The sequence below is a fragment of the Gopherus flavomarginatus genome, chromosome 9, assembly GCF_025201925.1.
Source record: "Gopherus flavomarginatus isolate rGopFla2 chromosome 9, rGopFla2.mat.asm, whole genome shotgun sequence".
Classification (NCBI taxonomy): domain Eukaryota; kingdom Metazoa; phylum Chordata; order Testudines; family Testudinidae; genus Gopherus; species Gopherus flavomarginatus.
The window spans coordinates 14,099,181-14,115,790 of NC_066625.1; the positions used below are offsets into that span (position 1 = coordinate 14,099,181).

Below are 16,610 nucleotides of genomic sequence, written 5' to 3' on the forward strand. Positions count from 1 at the left end.
TCAGCTCAGCGACAACAACACTGAAAAAAGGGACTCAGTTCAGTACAGTAAATTGTTTGCTGTCAACAGAGCTTGACCTGCTGCAACAGCTCCCCGACAAACCATATTTGTGTTGATTTAAAGGTATATAAAAAGAGACCTCATATTACAATTAAACAATAAGTGTCTCCCTTGTGACATAGGAAGAGGGCAATGTAATGCATAAAATTACCTGGTGAAATGAAAAATGTCCTCCACAGTTTCTTGTCACGAGTAACATCCCTAATTTCTCTGGTCATATTAACCAATCTACCTGCAACAGGTGGAACACGACGAAAATCTAGGATCCTGGAAGTGAAATAAAGGGGCAGTTTATTTTTAAGATTCTTTAAACAACAACAACAACAACAACAACAACAACAACACCTCTGATAATCCCTGCCTCTAAAAACATAATTATGATGCAAACTAAAGAGGTACATTATACCCAGAAGGCACCATCTAAATTTTTCTGTGGCCTTCATATTTCAAAGAGCCTCATCAAGTTTAAATCAGATCATCATGGGGCATAGAATACATGCTCAAGATGTAATGTTAAACATACTTTGTTATGAGTCTCGATTTAGCCTTAATGTATAAAGCATAAGAATGGCCATATTGGGTCAGACCAAAGGTCCATCTGGCCCAGTATTCTGTCTTCTATCAGTGGCCAGTGCCAGGTGCTTCAGAGGGAAAGAACAGTACTGGTAATCATCAAGTGAACCAAGCAGAATCACTAGACGATTAAAAATATGGGCATGCAATGTTTCATGAAAAAATTAAGCAATGTAAAATCCTAGAAATCTAAGATACAAGAGACCGGTTTGCTAGTCCAATCCAGCTCCTCACCAATGCAGGATTGTTCCCTAAAGGATGTTATCCATTGCTTTTTCACTCCTGTTTTGAATGACTCAAGACACGGGGTTCCAATGTCTTCCATTGGTAACCTAGTACACTCATTCCAGGATATCCAGAGAGGCCCAAAAGGCCCCAACCCTAACCCTTGTCTGGGTAGCCCTAAGGGCCCCAAACCTAACCCTAAGCCAAGGAGGCCTATAGGCCCCAGCCCTAATACTACGCAGGCTACAACTCTTACATCAGGCTGGGTATTCCTAAGGGCCCCAAATCTAATCCTAAATAAAGAGTCCTAGGGGCATCAATCCTAACCCTAGGTTAACTAGTCTTATGGTAAGTCTACACTGCAGCTTGGAGCAAGCTTCCTGACCTGGTAGACAGACTTGTGCTAGCAGGGCTCTCGCTAGTGCATTAAAAATAGTTACATGCACATCGCAACACTGGTGGAGGCTCAGGCTAGCCATCCAAGCTCAGCTCTAGGGTGTAGGGTGGGCTTGAGCTTGGGTGGCCAGCTCAAGCCTCCACCGGGATGCAACATCCCCACTGACTACATGCATCCGACAAAGTGGGTATTCACCCATGAAAGCTCATGCTCCAATACGTCTGTTAGTCTAATAGGTGCCACAGGACTCTTTGCTGCTTTTACAGATTCAGACTAACACGGCTACGCCTCTGTTACTTAACATCTCCACTGCTACTTTTGGCTTGTTAGTGTGAACACCACTAATGCAAATTTGTCTACTGGGCTGGGAGGCCTGCTTCCAGGTGCAGTGTAGACATATGCCTCAGGGCCCCAAACCTAAACTTAGACTAGGGTGCCCTATGGATCTCAACCCTATCCTTAGGGCAGGGAGTCCTATGGACCCCAACCATAATTCTAGACTGGGAAGGCCTGGGGACCCAATGCAAACCCTAGGGCGAGAAGTGAAATGAGACTCAACTCTTACACTAGGTTAGGGATCTGTATCAGCCCCTATCCTACCCTAGGCTGGGTAGCCAACCAGATCCAAGGTCTGGGAGCCCTGTGAGTCCCAATCCTGTATCTAGTTGGAAAAGCATTTCTGCCACCAACCATAACATTATGCCTGGAAGCCTTATGGCCCTCAATCTGTCCCTAATCCCTACCATCCACTACCATAATCTTAGCCCAGGAAGCCCTATACATTGCAACCCTAACCCTGACGCCTGATCCTAGAGTGGACAGTCCTATGGCTCCTAACCCTAGCCATAACTCTAGAATCCCTATTGGCACAAACCCAACCCTGTATGTGGAAATTTTATGGGCCCCAACCTTTATCTGAGGCCTGGAAGTCCAAGAGGTTCCAACCCCAAACCTTGATCTGGAAGCCCAACTGGCTCCAATCATTACCCTAATCTGAGTGTCCGATGGGCTCCAACCCCGACTCTAGCCCAGAACAGTCCCTCGGTCTCAATCCTAGTGTAAACTATGGTATCCAAATGGTCTCAAACCATCATCCTAGCTCCGACTGTCACTTATACCTGAACTTTAACTCTAGCCTGGTGTGTCTCATGGGATCCAACTGAAACCCTTTCCCAGGATTCCCTACAGGTCACTACCTTAACTCTCTTATGCACTGTTCAAGAGACTTTCACCCTACTCCTAGGCAAGAACATTTTATGGTAATCAACTCTGGCCCTAACCCAGGAAGTGCAAGAAACTGCAACCCTAATCCTAATCCAGAAAATGCCATGGTCTCTAACTGTAATCCTAAATTACCAGTAAAACCCACCCATAATCTCTGCTCTGGAGGCTAAATGAGCTCCATTCCAAAGGCTATCCTGGACACATAGATGGCTCCATCAGGGTCCAGCTCTAATCCTGTCCTAGACCAATCTATGGGCCCCATTCCTCATTGTAACTGTGTGCCAAGCTATGACCCTAACTCTAAACTTTGTGCACAATGGCCTTCAGCAGCCGGTTGCAACCCCAACCCTATGAAACCACCATCTCTTCTCCCCTCTCTGTTCATCATTTATGTTACTCCTTTCTGAGTGCTCTCCTGTTTATCAATATCTATCTCAAATTCATGTGCCTAGAACTAAGTGAAGTAGGACAGGTTCAGTCATACCAATGCCATGCATCACCCATGCCATGAGACCCTCTCCATATGCAACTCAAGATCACATTGTTATATGTAGCATTAGATGTTTCTCTTTAATATTGCCTCTAATTCATTTTGACCATTACTTTTTTTAGGTATCTTCCTCCCAAAATAAACATTTGTTTCTAATTATTGTTCCCCAGTTTCATTCTGTTCCATTCATTTCTTCATGTAGATTGCTCGCCATTTTTGTGTTATTTTCTATTTTTAAAGTAACTAAATTTTTGCCAGGCAGGAGGGTTTGGAATAAAATGCACATCACATTTATTTTTTCTTTTAAATATTATTTCGTTTTACTTACCTGTCCAAATGAAATGCTGCTATTTCAGCATTATGCCTTTCATAGTCTGAGAAATAAAAGAAGTCAGGTGGGGTTTCCTGTTCTCTGGTTTGCCTGCAAAGAAAAACAGACATGACAAATAAGGGTTAGTATTTATAATGAGCAATGCTCAAAAAATCAAGCCCTTTATTCGAGAGTTCATTATTGGTTGCTTAATCGAAAGCCTTTAAAAATACTTCATGTGCGAATTATTCACCATACATTAATTTGATCTTTCTTACTTCTGTAAAAAAATTCTGAATTCCAAGCCTATCCTCCTGCATGAAAGCTGCTGTCACAAGTGCTGTTCCACCCAAGATGCTCGCTCTATTAAACAAGATCTGTTTTATTACTCAAACATTTCATTAGTGATAGCAGTGAAGAGAATGTCATTTCATTAAATTATCATTAACTGTAATTACAAAATTTCCCAAAGTAATAAAATTTCGTTTTCATCTTTGGCAGTTGTTGAGCTGCTATCTAAAATATGACTCTTCTTTTGTATTACTTGGACCCAACAATGACATGTTTTCTTCATTTCAGAAGAAATGGAACCATTCCAGTTTGACTGCAATGACATATGTCACATTTCAAAGAACATTAACAAGACTGTGCTCCAGAGAAGTGTCAAGAATTTGTTGTTCCTACATTTTAAGCACAAATAAAAACTGTTTTTTAAATCCAAAGATAAAGCTCAAACATCAAACTCTGCTAAAAATGGAAAGATCATCACATGTAACATATCAGAGGGGTAGCCGTGTTAGTCTGGATCTGTAAAAGCAGCAAAGAATCCTGTGGCACCTATTAGATTAACAGACAGAGGAAGTGGTATTCACCCACGAAAGCTCATGCTCCAAAACGTCTGTTAGTCTACAAGGTGCCACAGGATTCTTTGCTGCTTTTACATGTAACATAGGGGCAATCTTTGGGCCCTGTGAAGCCAATGGGAGTTTTGCATTAACTTCAGTGGGTCCAGGAATTGGCCAGGGGATGAAGTTCACCCTGTGCAGTTGACTAGCACAAGACCTGTGCCTCAGTTAAGTTCCACTTATACCCTATCTGGAGGTATTTATACCCTATTTATACCCTTAAATGTGACTTAAGTGTTGCATAGATCTTCTGTAGGCCATCTGCTTGGGGTGAATTTCATCCCAAGAAAACTGCCCTATTTATAGACATTGTTTTTCTTTCTACAGTGTTTGTACAGTACAAAGAAGTCCATGCCTTAAATGAAGCATAACTGCAGACACGTAGAGACCATCAACATATTTATTTTCATGTCTCGTGTAGTTCAAATTGTGGCTATTTGTGGGCCATAAGCATGCCTACTGTGGGTACAATACTAGCACTGCAATCGTAATTTTCACACATGTGGTCCCCTGCTCAGCAGAAGTGCTGCAGCATGGCAATCAAATAAGCAATCACCGCTCTCCATTTGCTCCTGTTGTTGCAAAAAGACAGTAAAGGATAGAAGCTAGAAGTGAGACCAGGACAAAATAAAACTAATGTTTTCTAGATAGGAACAAGGAAAAAGGTGAAATAGCCACAGGGACGAATAAAGTAGAGTTGGCTTATGCAACAGTATATAATAAAGACAAAACAACTAGGTTAGCTGCAGTCTCATTGTACTGTTCCATATCAAGTGTATGTTGGAACCTCAGTACTAGAGAAATGAGTTTTGACTGTAAATTTTGGGAAAAGGAAAATAATATATTTATATTGGGCAGAAAAGGATTTTGATTGTTTATTTTTTTCTGATTTTAATAAATTTTGGTAACTAATGGAAAGAGAAAAAGACACATCTCCAGTATTTTGCAAAGCTTACACCAGACACTCAATGCAGCTGATAAGCTTTAGAAAATATTAATAATTAGCTAATCAGTACCATCTGCTTTTTATCTTCTAGAGAGATTAAACATATAATGGTTGTTACTTTAAAAAGAAAGAATCTTGACTGAGAAAATAAGTCCCAAATAAAGGGTAGATCTTAATCGTGAAAGTGCAGCTATCCACAGAAAACCATCATCGTTTCTTACTGCTGCATATCTGACATATGGGGTAATCATCTCATTACATAGCTGCAGGAATAGTATATTCTCACAAATTTCACTTTTCTGTTAGCTCTTTGAAGCTCCAGGCAAAGGTAATGGATATTATTAATTGTAGAATCAGTATTTTCTTTTCCTGGAGGCTTAAGCTTGTTTATATGGGTTTCTGTTCTGTCGTTATACATTTTCAAATGGCAAAGCACCATCCTAAAAGCCATGATCTTGGATATGTAGAAGAGCAAGACCAGTGGTGGGCAACCTGTGGCCCGTTAGGGTAATCCACTGGTAGGCTGCAAGACAGTTTGTTTCCATTGACCGTCTGCAGGCACAGACACCCGCAGCTCCCAGTGGCCGCAGTTCACTGTTCCTGGCCAATGGAAACTGTGGGAAGCAGTGGCCCATGGGACGCAGGTTGCCCACCACTGAGCAAGACACTCATGGGAATGCCCAAACGATGGACTGGACACTGAACTCATGGCTAAGTCTGGACACAAGAGTTACCCATACCTTTTAAATCTTGACTTGATGGCAAAAATAAACTACAGACACTAGTTATTTAAAGTCCTGTTGACAGTCCAGCTCACCTACAGAAAAACATCCGATCAGCAGAAGTGACCAGCATGCATATTCTGTTCCTGTATTTTCACAGAAATAAACATTGGGTACTTTTTGAATTGGGCCCTGATTCAATATAAATCAGAAGGAAGACTTTTCAAGTCCCAGAATTTCTGCAAACCTATGCAGAGCCAAGTTGGGGCAGGCATAGAAGAGCCCACTCAGGGGCCTAAGAAAGAAACTCCTCTCCCAAACAACCTCAGCAGGGTCTTCAAATGACCTCAATGTCCTCCCTAGCATCAGAGCACCCCACAAGATCCTAGCATTCTCTAGTGACCTACTAGCACTTTATTCACCTCAGCTTGAAAGCAATTAGAAAACCCGAGCATCCTTTGGGGCCTGATCCCAACCTAGAACCCACCTGGCTTCCCAAAGCCTTCATCTGGTGACTTATTGTAATGTCCCATGGTAGGAACTGACTACTGATACTTAAGAAGGAAATGACTACAATTCATATTGTAAACATCCTTTTGGGCTGACTTTGATATCCCTCAATTTTATTTAAATGCCTGTTTACAGCTAATTGCAGTACACACTAGCAACTGAAAGGTTTGTTGACAACTCCTCAGCCACCAATGAGCTGGATGTCACTCTATGTCTCTAGAGAAAGGTGTAAGAGGTGTGATGTGCGTGACACTAGGTACGCTACAGAATTTAAAAGGCCTCCTGCACCTGGCACCGTTTTTTGACAATGCTTTCTGAAGAACAAAATGGTCAGTTCCCATGGACTGTGTTTATCTGTGTTACAAAGGCACGAAACATCAACAGGCGCCCACAATTAAAATATTCTCCTTTTTCAAGTTTGCATTATTTATATTTGAATTTATTTTACCAACAATTCAAAACCAAAACCAGTGTGACTATTATCTGGGGTGTGCAGTTAAATTGCTTGGCAGTGTGGTTAGATAAGAATTCTCTGGGCCAAATTCTATTTGGATTTATACAAGTGTAGAGTCAAAGGATCAAATTCAGCTCTCAATTACATTGATGAGACCCCATTTAGCCCAATGGATTTACTCTGGCTTTAAGTAATTGTAAATGAGATCTTAATTTGTCGCCCAATCTCTGAGTAAAATGTTGGGAAAGGAGTCCTGATTTTTTAATCTGTTCCAGGTCAATTACAATATTACATGAAACCACACTTGACTTAATCCCTCCTGTAGCATGTTTTAAAGCAGAATTTCATTTTAAAATAAATGAAAAAAAAGGTTATTGTTTTTGGTTTATTAAGTGATGGTTATTGAACAAAGACTAGTTCATACAATGAAAAAAGCAATTAGATATTTGAGCAAACAAACCAAGAAGGTAAGATCTCTGCAGATAATAAAGGATAAGGGCAGGAGCTGCTCTGTGCCAGCAATAAAATCGCATACCATCCACTATTTCAGGATCTACTCGTTGTGGAAGGTGGGAGAGAATTTCTGGGCTGGTCTTCCTATTTTGCAAACAGTTGGAATCCAGGACTCCTCACTTTGGGGGAAGATTTGATAGATTTCTATAATGACCGAATGGGAAGTTCTGGAAGAGAGACAGCTGGAGTTCTGCTCATACTGCATACAGCTAAAATTTGTTCAATGGCACTAGACCAAATAAATTACAACACTAGTAGAAGACAGATCAGAACTAGCAACATTTGCAGAGGAGAAACAAGAACTATCATGGAAAACCAAAGCCACTGAAAATCCTGAACATAATTGGGAGAAAAAGAAGAACAAAGCAAAAAGTGGAATTTAAAAATAATGGGAACACATATGGTTTTACACAAGATGAGCTTTATCCATGAACTGACCTAGCAATTCATGCTAAAGAAGGGAATAACTAAAACCATTCAAATTAATGAATGCTTTCTGGGATAATCATGGAGAGCTGACTCTATTGCTATTATTATTATTACCACAGGATTTGTTGTTCAAGAACATTTTGACATTTGACATGACAATTTATGTGTGAAAATATTTGCACATCCCCTCAAATTTCAAAAATGTTAGCATACTCTTGTTTTGGTTCATAATTTTATACCTTAACTGCAATGTTCATTGTTTCCTGTTCATTATTGGCAATTCATAAAACTCATCCACACATTAAGATTATAAAGCTGTCTCTGGCTCATTGGTGTTTTTCAGAGAAAGCTTCTATAGAAACTAAGTCTTTAGCCTAGTAATCTAAGGCTAGCTTCCAAGACCTCTCTCCAACGCCTGGCTGTTATCAGTAGTACTAAAATGCAGCATGCCTGTGGGTTCCTCCTCGCCACTCACTAGAATTACATCCAGCTGTCATACTTCTTCAGCACAGACTGTGGTAAGTTTTAAATCATATGCATGGCAGTCAAAAAGCAAGTTAGATATTACTGATGTATATATAAGGGCATACACACTTTGCTGACAATTCGGAGACTTTCCAGAAGCATCTTTGTATCCAAACAACTGTATTTTAACTAATCAAACAAATCGAAGGACTTGTCGTTGGTTTATTATTATGGATTCAGAGGCCATTTCTTTTTAAGGAGGTCATGCTTCCTACATTTTTTTTAAAGAAACACCCAACAGGAATCAGCAGAATAAACTAAAAGGATTACAGAGGACCAGTGGATTACAACAGCATACATCCACAAGGTATCGGTACGGCTGAGTGGCTGGGTACAGTGAACGGGTGTCTATCTCCTTTTGAATGTCATATTCTGGTTTCAGATGAGAATCTGAGCTCTTAAGGGCAGGGACTATGTCTAGCTGTTGTACACCATCTAGCATGATGGGCCCCTTGTCTTGACTGGACATTACCACAATACACATAACAACAATAAGTATTTTGGCAGCAGAGAATGGGATTGCTTGGGGAGGAGCGGTGTTAATTCTACAGCAGCAGGACCAGTAAGAAACTTAACAGGCCAATGAACATGGATAAGAAAGTAGTTTGGGCTTTCTAACAGATAATTGGAGATTATCAGGATGTACCCACAGGTATCACTTGTTATTGTTCTCTTTTTGAAAAGCAATGTTCCTTTGATATGTCTATTCCCATTCTCGGTGAAATATTTAAGATGCTCAAATCTTGTTCCCTCTTAGTTGAAGACACTTTGGCATAACATAAATACAATAAATAAATACAATGATCAAATACAATTAATATAGTACTAAAATATGCCACTTAGTACTAGCTTGCTGTTTTACTAATCATTTTTTATGAACTTATTCTTCTGACTAGCTGATGAAACAGAATGGAAGTCCAGTGCTGGCTTGCCTTTTTTTCTTTTTCATTTCTTTGTTTCTTGCTTTTTCTATTTCTTGTTGTTATGTCAAATTGGATTGTGCAGCCCTGGAATCTAAAGTGCCCCGAGATAATCTAAAGCTTATTATTCTAAGTGAAGGAGGCAGCCAATAGAAAAAAGGATGTCTTTGAGGCAGCTGCAGTCCTTAGTAGGGCACTTAAATTTTGCATGCAGAGTCATATCACTAGAGAGAGCTTTCTATCAGCATTTGGCATCAGCTAGAGCAGGTGGAAAAAAATGCCACTTAATTTTATAATACATTTTAGGGACTTAGTATGTCTTTAGGAAGATAAATGATGTTGCTAATGCATTGACATCTACAGTAGCAAAGATATCTGGCGCCTATTTCCAGCTCCTTATGGAATCTTGGCAGCTGATAGCTTTGGCTTTATCAAAGCATTCTGTTACAAAGAGCACTCCTAGGGACTATCCGAGCTGTTTACAAGAACAGAATATGGTCCCGAAAATGAGCGGCCAATCCCAGAATGCAAAGACATGCAATTTAATGTGCTACAGAAAGAATGTTTGGCCCACTCAGCTGCTCTCATCCAAATGACAATATGGATTTTTGCAAGATGTTTGCACTTCTCTCATCTCACTACAGTTTTATTATTAGAAAAATGGAAGAATATTTACCATGGCAGAAAGGCAGAAATTCACACCGGGTTGCAACGGTATAGGAATAAATAACAAACTGCTAAAAGGATAAATTCCAAGACCATGCTACTGCATGTGGGCCTCTTTATTTTCTTTTTACAGTATACAGAAAAGGAAAGCTTGATAACAGCACATGCCCAAAGACCAGCTAACTTAAGATGAACAGCAGAATTGCAGTCACATGAATGGTGTCCAGCTAAGGAGAGAGAGAACATTGTATATAGAAATCCTATTGTTATATAAAGAACAGGAGTACTTGTGGCATCTTAGAGACTAACAAATTTATTTGAGCATAAGCCTTCGTGGGCTACAGCTCACTTCTTCGGATGCACAGAATGGAACATATATTGAACATAATGGAATATATCCATTCTATGCATCTGAAGAAGTGGGCTGTAGCCCACGAAGGCTTATGCTCAAATAAATTTGTTAGTCTCTTAGTACTGTTCTTTTTGCAGATACAGACTAACACGGGTGCTACTCTGAAACCTATTGTTATATAAAGAAGAAAAACAAACAAACCATGAATTGTCCACTGTACCATCTAAAATGCAGTTGCTGAGGTTATTTTTCCTTTTCCACTGGTTTGCCCAATAGGTCTTCCTTCTTAAACGCACATGCTGACTCCACTCTTCTAACATGTTAAATTCAAGCATTTCCTCATTTTCAAAGGTCTCCATGACTTTTCCCCTTAGTACATCTCTATCTTCATGTCTGTCTGCCCCACTCGCCCTCCCATGTTGCTCTCCTTATTCCACCAATGCTCCCTTCTTGATTCTCTTTCGCGGACTTTGTGCCATCTTTCATACTGCCTTGTACTCAAGGCAGAACATCTCAACAGATACTTGCCAAACTTTCAAAAGACCCTGTTCTCTGAAGTGTTCTATCTAGGGCCCATGTGGTTCTCTGCTTGTGTTCTGTGCTTCATAATCTTTGAACTTGATCTTTCAAGGTGCTGAATACCATCAGTTCCTATTGCCACAGTGCTCAACACCTTGCAGGCTGCAAACATTTCAGACTAGGGGCTCCACTGATTCTTTAGCAACAGTTCTGCTATTGTGCAGAGCTGTGCATACTGGCTGACCTGTATACATATTAATCCATAGGGGTTTCTTTGTCTGGTTCATTAGAACAACATTACAAAAATATTAGAAATGGGACAAAGCCAGGACCATTTATTCTAACACTTCCTTCTCTCCAAACTTTAGTGGTTTGGATAATATGGAAACCAGATGCAAACAGACCCTGATTTGGGTATGCAAAACCAAAACTCATCCCAGGAGGTTTTGCAATACCCATATGTCTTCAGGCCAATGGTAATAAAATATTACTCAAATCCTACCCAAAAGGGATGAAGAAAGAGAAAAAATACAAATATTATGCTGCATAGAGCACAAGTTACTAACCTTGATTGCAAAACCCTATAAAATATAACTGCATGTACAGTCAGTTTCAATGTCAGAAAAACCATGTAAAGTTATTTAAGGATCTCCAATAAAACATCTGAAAAAAATTAAGAGGATCTTTACAGATGTACATTTTTCCAGCCATGAGATTTTTATTTTCTCTTGTAATGTTCTGTATTTGAGGCCCAATCCTTCCCTGGTTTATACCCTGTCCATCCCATTGATTTTATTGGGATTGTGCTAGGTATAAAGTCAGGAACCCAGTTTGGCATACCGGCTCTAGTCTAAAACCCTATATAGTTTACCAAAGAAAGGGTCATTAAAGGAGAAGATAATTCTGTGAAACAGAGCAGTTTTTACAGCCATTCTGTCTTGCTTTCAGATGCACAGAACAGGAAGGAAATTTTTGATTGGAATAAGAAGCATGAAGTTTGACGAGTTTCGAAAATGCAATTCTGTTTCAAGATCTGCCAGACAAGCAGCTGCAATTCTCACGAGAAAAGCAATGGCAAAATATTAGTACTAGTGTAAGCACATTAGTGAAGATGTCTAACAGATCTATCATATTTTTGGCACGAGCTGGACAATATTTCATTCTCATTCTTTCTGGAACCCACTTGACACACCAATGCCACATCTACAATATTTCAAAGCTAAAACAAAAAGTTAGCTTGATGGAAAATATATTGACAGGAGAGTGAGATTTTAAATTCACAGCTTTTTTTTTTAATTGAGAAACCAACTAAAAAGGATACAAAACAAAATTAGATACAAACAATGTAAGCCACACTAAATAATTACAGAAAAAGGAATGGAATACAATGATACCTAACTCTAAGCAGATGTATATGTGTACATTTGCTGTGCACACTATGTGTACCACAAGATCAAATACTCTGCATTCTGTGGTAGCTTCTGACATAATGAGATCAGACAAGTAGGATCATTTCTTAGACTTTGTCTATACCACCCTTCTTTTCTGCAGCAAATATTTCAAAGCTAACAGGCAGGCCTACAGTGTTTAACCTTGCATGCAAGTTTAAATAGTTGAGGTGAGGTGAATTTTTCCATTGTCATGGGCTAGATTCTGCTCTGAGTTATTATTACACCAGCGCAGCTCTGTGGAGTACGGGTATGACTGAGAGCAATATTTGGTCCTATGCTTTTTTAAATTACTATTTTGTATTTATTTAAACATATATAAAATACCATAATAGAGGTGGTTTTCCTCACTTGTAAAAGGTCCCCATGACTTTCTCCCTATTACTGTATCTCTATTTTCATGTTTGCCTACTCCATCCTTCCTCCCATATTGCTCTCTGTGTTCCATACATAAATGGTTGGAAGTACCAGAGAACAAAGGGTATTCGATCTTGTTGTATATGTAGCATATACAGGCGAGTCTCATCTTACGCGGAGGTTCCGTTCCGCGGTTAGCATGTAAAGCGAAAACCGCTTATAGTCAAAATTACATTGAGTTGAATGGCGGGCGGAATTGCCCGCACGACAAAAACAGTATTTAAATTGTTATTTTTCTCTATTTTTTTTGTTTTTGCTGACTGCGTAAAGCTGAAATTGTGCATGTTAAATGCGCGTAAAATGTGACAGACCTGTATAGCAAATGTACATGCATACATCTGCTTAGAATTAGGCATCTGTCATAACATATTTCCCAGATTTGGACCTTAGCATCCAAAATATGGGTGTTAGCATGAAAACCTCCAAGCTTAGTTACCGGCTTGGACCTGGTAAAGCTGCCACCACCCAAAAAATTAGAGTGTTTTGTGGCACTCTGGTCCCCCCAACAACCTTCCCTGGGGACCCCAAGACCCAAATTCCTTGAGTCTCACAACAGAGGGGAATAAAGCATTTCCCTTCCCCCCTCCAGGTGTTCCCTCCCTGGGTTCCTGGAGAGATATACAGAAGCAAGCTCCGTGAATCTAAACAGAGAGACTCCACCCTCCCTATTTCCAGTCCTGGAAAACACAAGTACCGAGAGAGAGCTAATCTCTCCTCTTCCTCCCTCACCCAGAGGGTATGCAAAGTCAGGTTAATAAATCTAACACAAAGAGATTTCCCCCTGACTTCTTCCTCCCACTAATTCCCTGGTGAGCTACAGACTCAATTCCCTGGAGTTCCCCACTAAAGAAAAAAACTCTAATAGGTCTTAAAAAGAAAGCTTTATGTAAAAAGAAAGAAAAATACATAAAAATGGTCTCTCTGTATTAAGGTGACAAATACAGGGTCAATTGCTTAAAAGAAATGTGAATAAACAGCCTTATTCAAAAAGAACACACTTCAAACCACTCCAGCAACTACACACATGTAAATACATAAGAAAAAAAAACAATAACCCCTATTGTTTTATGATCTTTGTACTCACAACTTGGAAACAGAAGATTAGAAAGCAGGAGACAGAAAAATCCTCCCCATAGCCAAGAGGGACAGACACAAGACAAAGAACAAAGGACTCACACACAAACTTCCCTCCACCCAGATTTGAAAAAGTCTTGTTTCCTGATTGGTCCTCTGGTCAGGTGTTTCAGGTTACTCCTGTCCAGGTAAAGAACATTAACCCTTACCTATCTGTTTATGGCAGCATCATTATATACAAACACCATAACAGAGGCTCAAAATGAATGTATACCTCAAATTTAAAGAAAAGAGTCAGAGGAGGCAAAAATATGCCACCAGGTCTAAACAACAGAGTAAAAGAGTCAATTAGAGGTAAACTGACATTCTCTAAAAATCGGAAGTCAACTCATACTCAAGAAAATAGAAAGGAGCATAAACTCTGGCAAGCCAAGTGTAAAAGAATAATTAGTCAGACCAAAAAATAATTTGAAGAGCAACTGGTAAAAGACTTAAAAGCTAACAGGAAAAAAAAAAACGTACATCAGAAGCAGGAAGCCTGCCAAACAATCATTGGGGCCGCTGGATGATTGAGGTACTAAAGGAGCACACTAGGAAGATAAGGCCATTGAGGAGAAGCTAAATAATTCTTTGCATCCGTCTTCACTACAGAGGATGTGAGGGAGATTCCCATATCTAAGCTATTCTTTTTAAATGATAAATCAGACAAACTGTCCCAGATGGTATTCACCCAAGAGTCCTGCAGGAATTCAAATACGAAATTGCACAACTAGTAACAGTGGTATGTCACCTACTGCTTAAATCAACTTCTGTACCAAATGACCAGACAACAGCTAATGTGATGCCAATTTAAAAAAAAAAAAAAAAGGCTCTAGAGGTAATCCTGGCAATTACAAGCCGGTAAACCCAACTTTAGTACCAAGAAAATTGGTTGAAACTATAGTAAAGAACAGAATTATCAGACACATAGATTAACATGATTTGTTGATGAAGAGTCAACACAACTTTTATAAAGGGAAATCATGCCTCACCAATCTATTACAATTATTTGAGGGAGTCAACAAACATGCGGATAAGGGAGATCCAGTGTATACAGTGTACTTGACTTTCAGAAAGTCTTTAACCCAAGTCCCTCACCAAAGGCTCTTAAGCAAAGTGAGCAGTCCTGGGATAAGAGGGGAGGTCCTCTCATGGATCAGTAACTGATTAAAAGACAGGAAACAAAGGGTAGAAATAAATGGTCAGTTAACAGAAAGGTGAGAGGTAAATAGTGGTGTCCCCCAGGGATCTGTCCTGGGACCTGTGCTGTTCAACATATTTATATATAATCTGGAAAAAGGGGTAAAGAGTGAGGTGGCAAAGTTTGCAGACAATACAAAATTACTCAAGTTAGTTAAATCCAAAGCAAACTGCAAAGAATTACAAAGGGATCCCACAAAACCAGGTGATTGGGCATCAAAATGACAGATGACATTCAATGTTGATAAATGTAAAGTAACACATAATGGAAAATATAATCCAAACAGATAAAATGATAGGGTCTAAATTAGCTGTTACCACTCAAAAATGAGATCTTGGAGTCATTGTGGATAGTTCTCTGAAAACATCTGCTCAATGAGCAGCAGCAGTCATAAAAGCTAATAGAATGTTATGAACCATTAGGAAAAGGATAGATAATAAGACAGTAAACATCATAATGCCACTATATAAATCCATGATATGCTCACATGTTGAATACTGAGTGAAGTCCTAAAAAAAGATATATTAGAAATGGAAAAGGTACAGAGAAGGATAAGAAAAATCGTTAAAAGTACGGAACAGCTTCCATATTAGGAGACATTAAAAAGACTGGCACTCTTCAGCCTGGAAAAGGGACAGCTAAGAGGGGATATGATAGAGGTCTATAAAATCATGAATGGTGTGCAGAAAGTGAATAAAGAAGTATTATTTTTTCCAGGGATCACTCAATGAAATTATTAGGCAGCAGATTTAAAACAAACAGAAGGAAGTACTTCTTCACACAATGCGCAGTCAACCTGTGGAACTCATTGTCAGGGGATGTTACAAGTGCCTAAAATTTTACTGGGTTCAAAAAAGAATTAGGCACATTCACAAAGGATAGGTCCACCAGTGGCTATTAGCAATATGATCAGGGATGCAACCCCATGTGCTGGGCTTTCCTAAGCCTCTGACTACCAGAAGCTGGGACTAGACAATAAGAGATGGATCACTTGATAATTGCCCTGTTTTTCCCTTTGAAGCATCTGGCACTGGCGGCTGTTGGAAGATGGGATACTGGGCTGGATGGACCATCGATCTGACCCAGTATGGCCATTTTGATGTTCTTAATAGCTGTTATGAACAATGCACACACTCATACACCCCAACACATTTAATTGGTTAAGCAATTAATTGTTATTATATGCAATGGCCACTTCTTGGGGACCTAGAGTGCAACAAGCATGAGACACTACAGCTTGAGCCAAACTCTCAGGATGAGAGCCGAAACAAATCCTCCTTGCAGCAGGCGCAGAGGGTGATGCATAACACACTTACCAGCAGGTTACATGTACACACTTAAATTGTGTGTGTTAGTACAGACAAAAGGGTGTATATATAGTGATTTACTGTAAATTCTCCTTCTTTTTTAGATGGGTGGGGAGAAGAGAATCAAGTGGGTATCAAAGCCATATAGGCTAACTGGCTATGCACGTTAGAAACAAAGGATTCCTAGCCATCAGCCATAAACCGCAGTGCTTGAATGAAAATGAAGGACTCATGGTATGAAAAGAAAGACAAGTGCTGGGAAGCTCCTGTCACTAATTTACTTTGTGAATAAGAAAAACCTTAATACAGAAATAACATTTGATGAATCTTCGAGATAGAAACCTGGCTTCACATACAGGAGTAGGAAGATTAAGAGGCACTTGA

At 39.6% G+C, this 16,610-nt stretch overlaps 1 protein-coding gene across 1 annotated transcript in view; it reads right to left on the reverse strand.

The window, feature by feature from the left end:
* Nucleotides 1-16,610, reverse strand: part of FAM20C (FAM20C golgi associated secretory pathway kinase) — an 86,269-nt gene that overhangs the window by 16,764 nt on the left and 52,895 nt on the right. Inside the window, exons 4-5 of the mRNA XM_050966736.1 lie at nt 3,298-3,390; nt 212-327 (exon numbers count right to left, since the gene is read on the reverse strand). Of these exons, the coding sequence (XP_050822693.1) occupies nt 212-327; nt 3,298-3,390 (209 nt within the window). The remainder of the gene's footprint in view (nt 1-211; nt 328-3,297; nt 3,391-16,610) is intronic.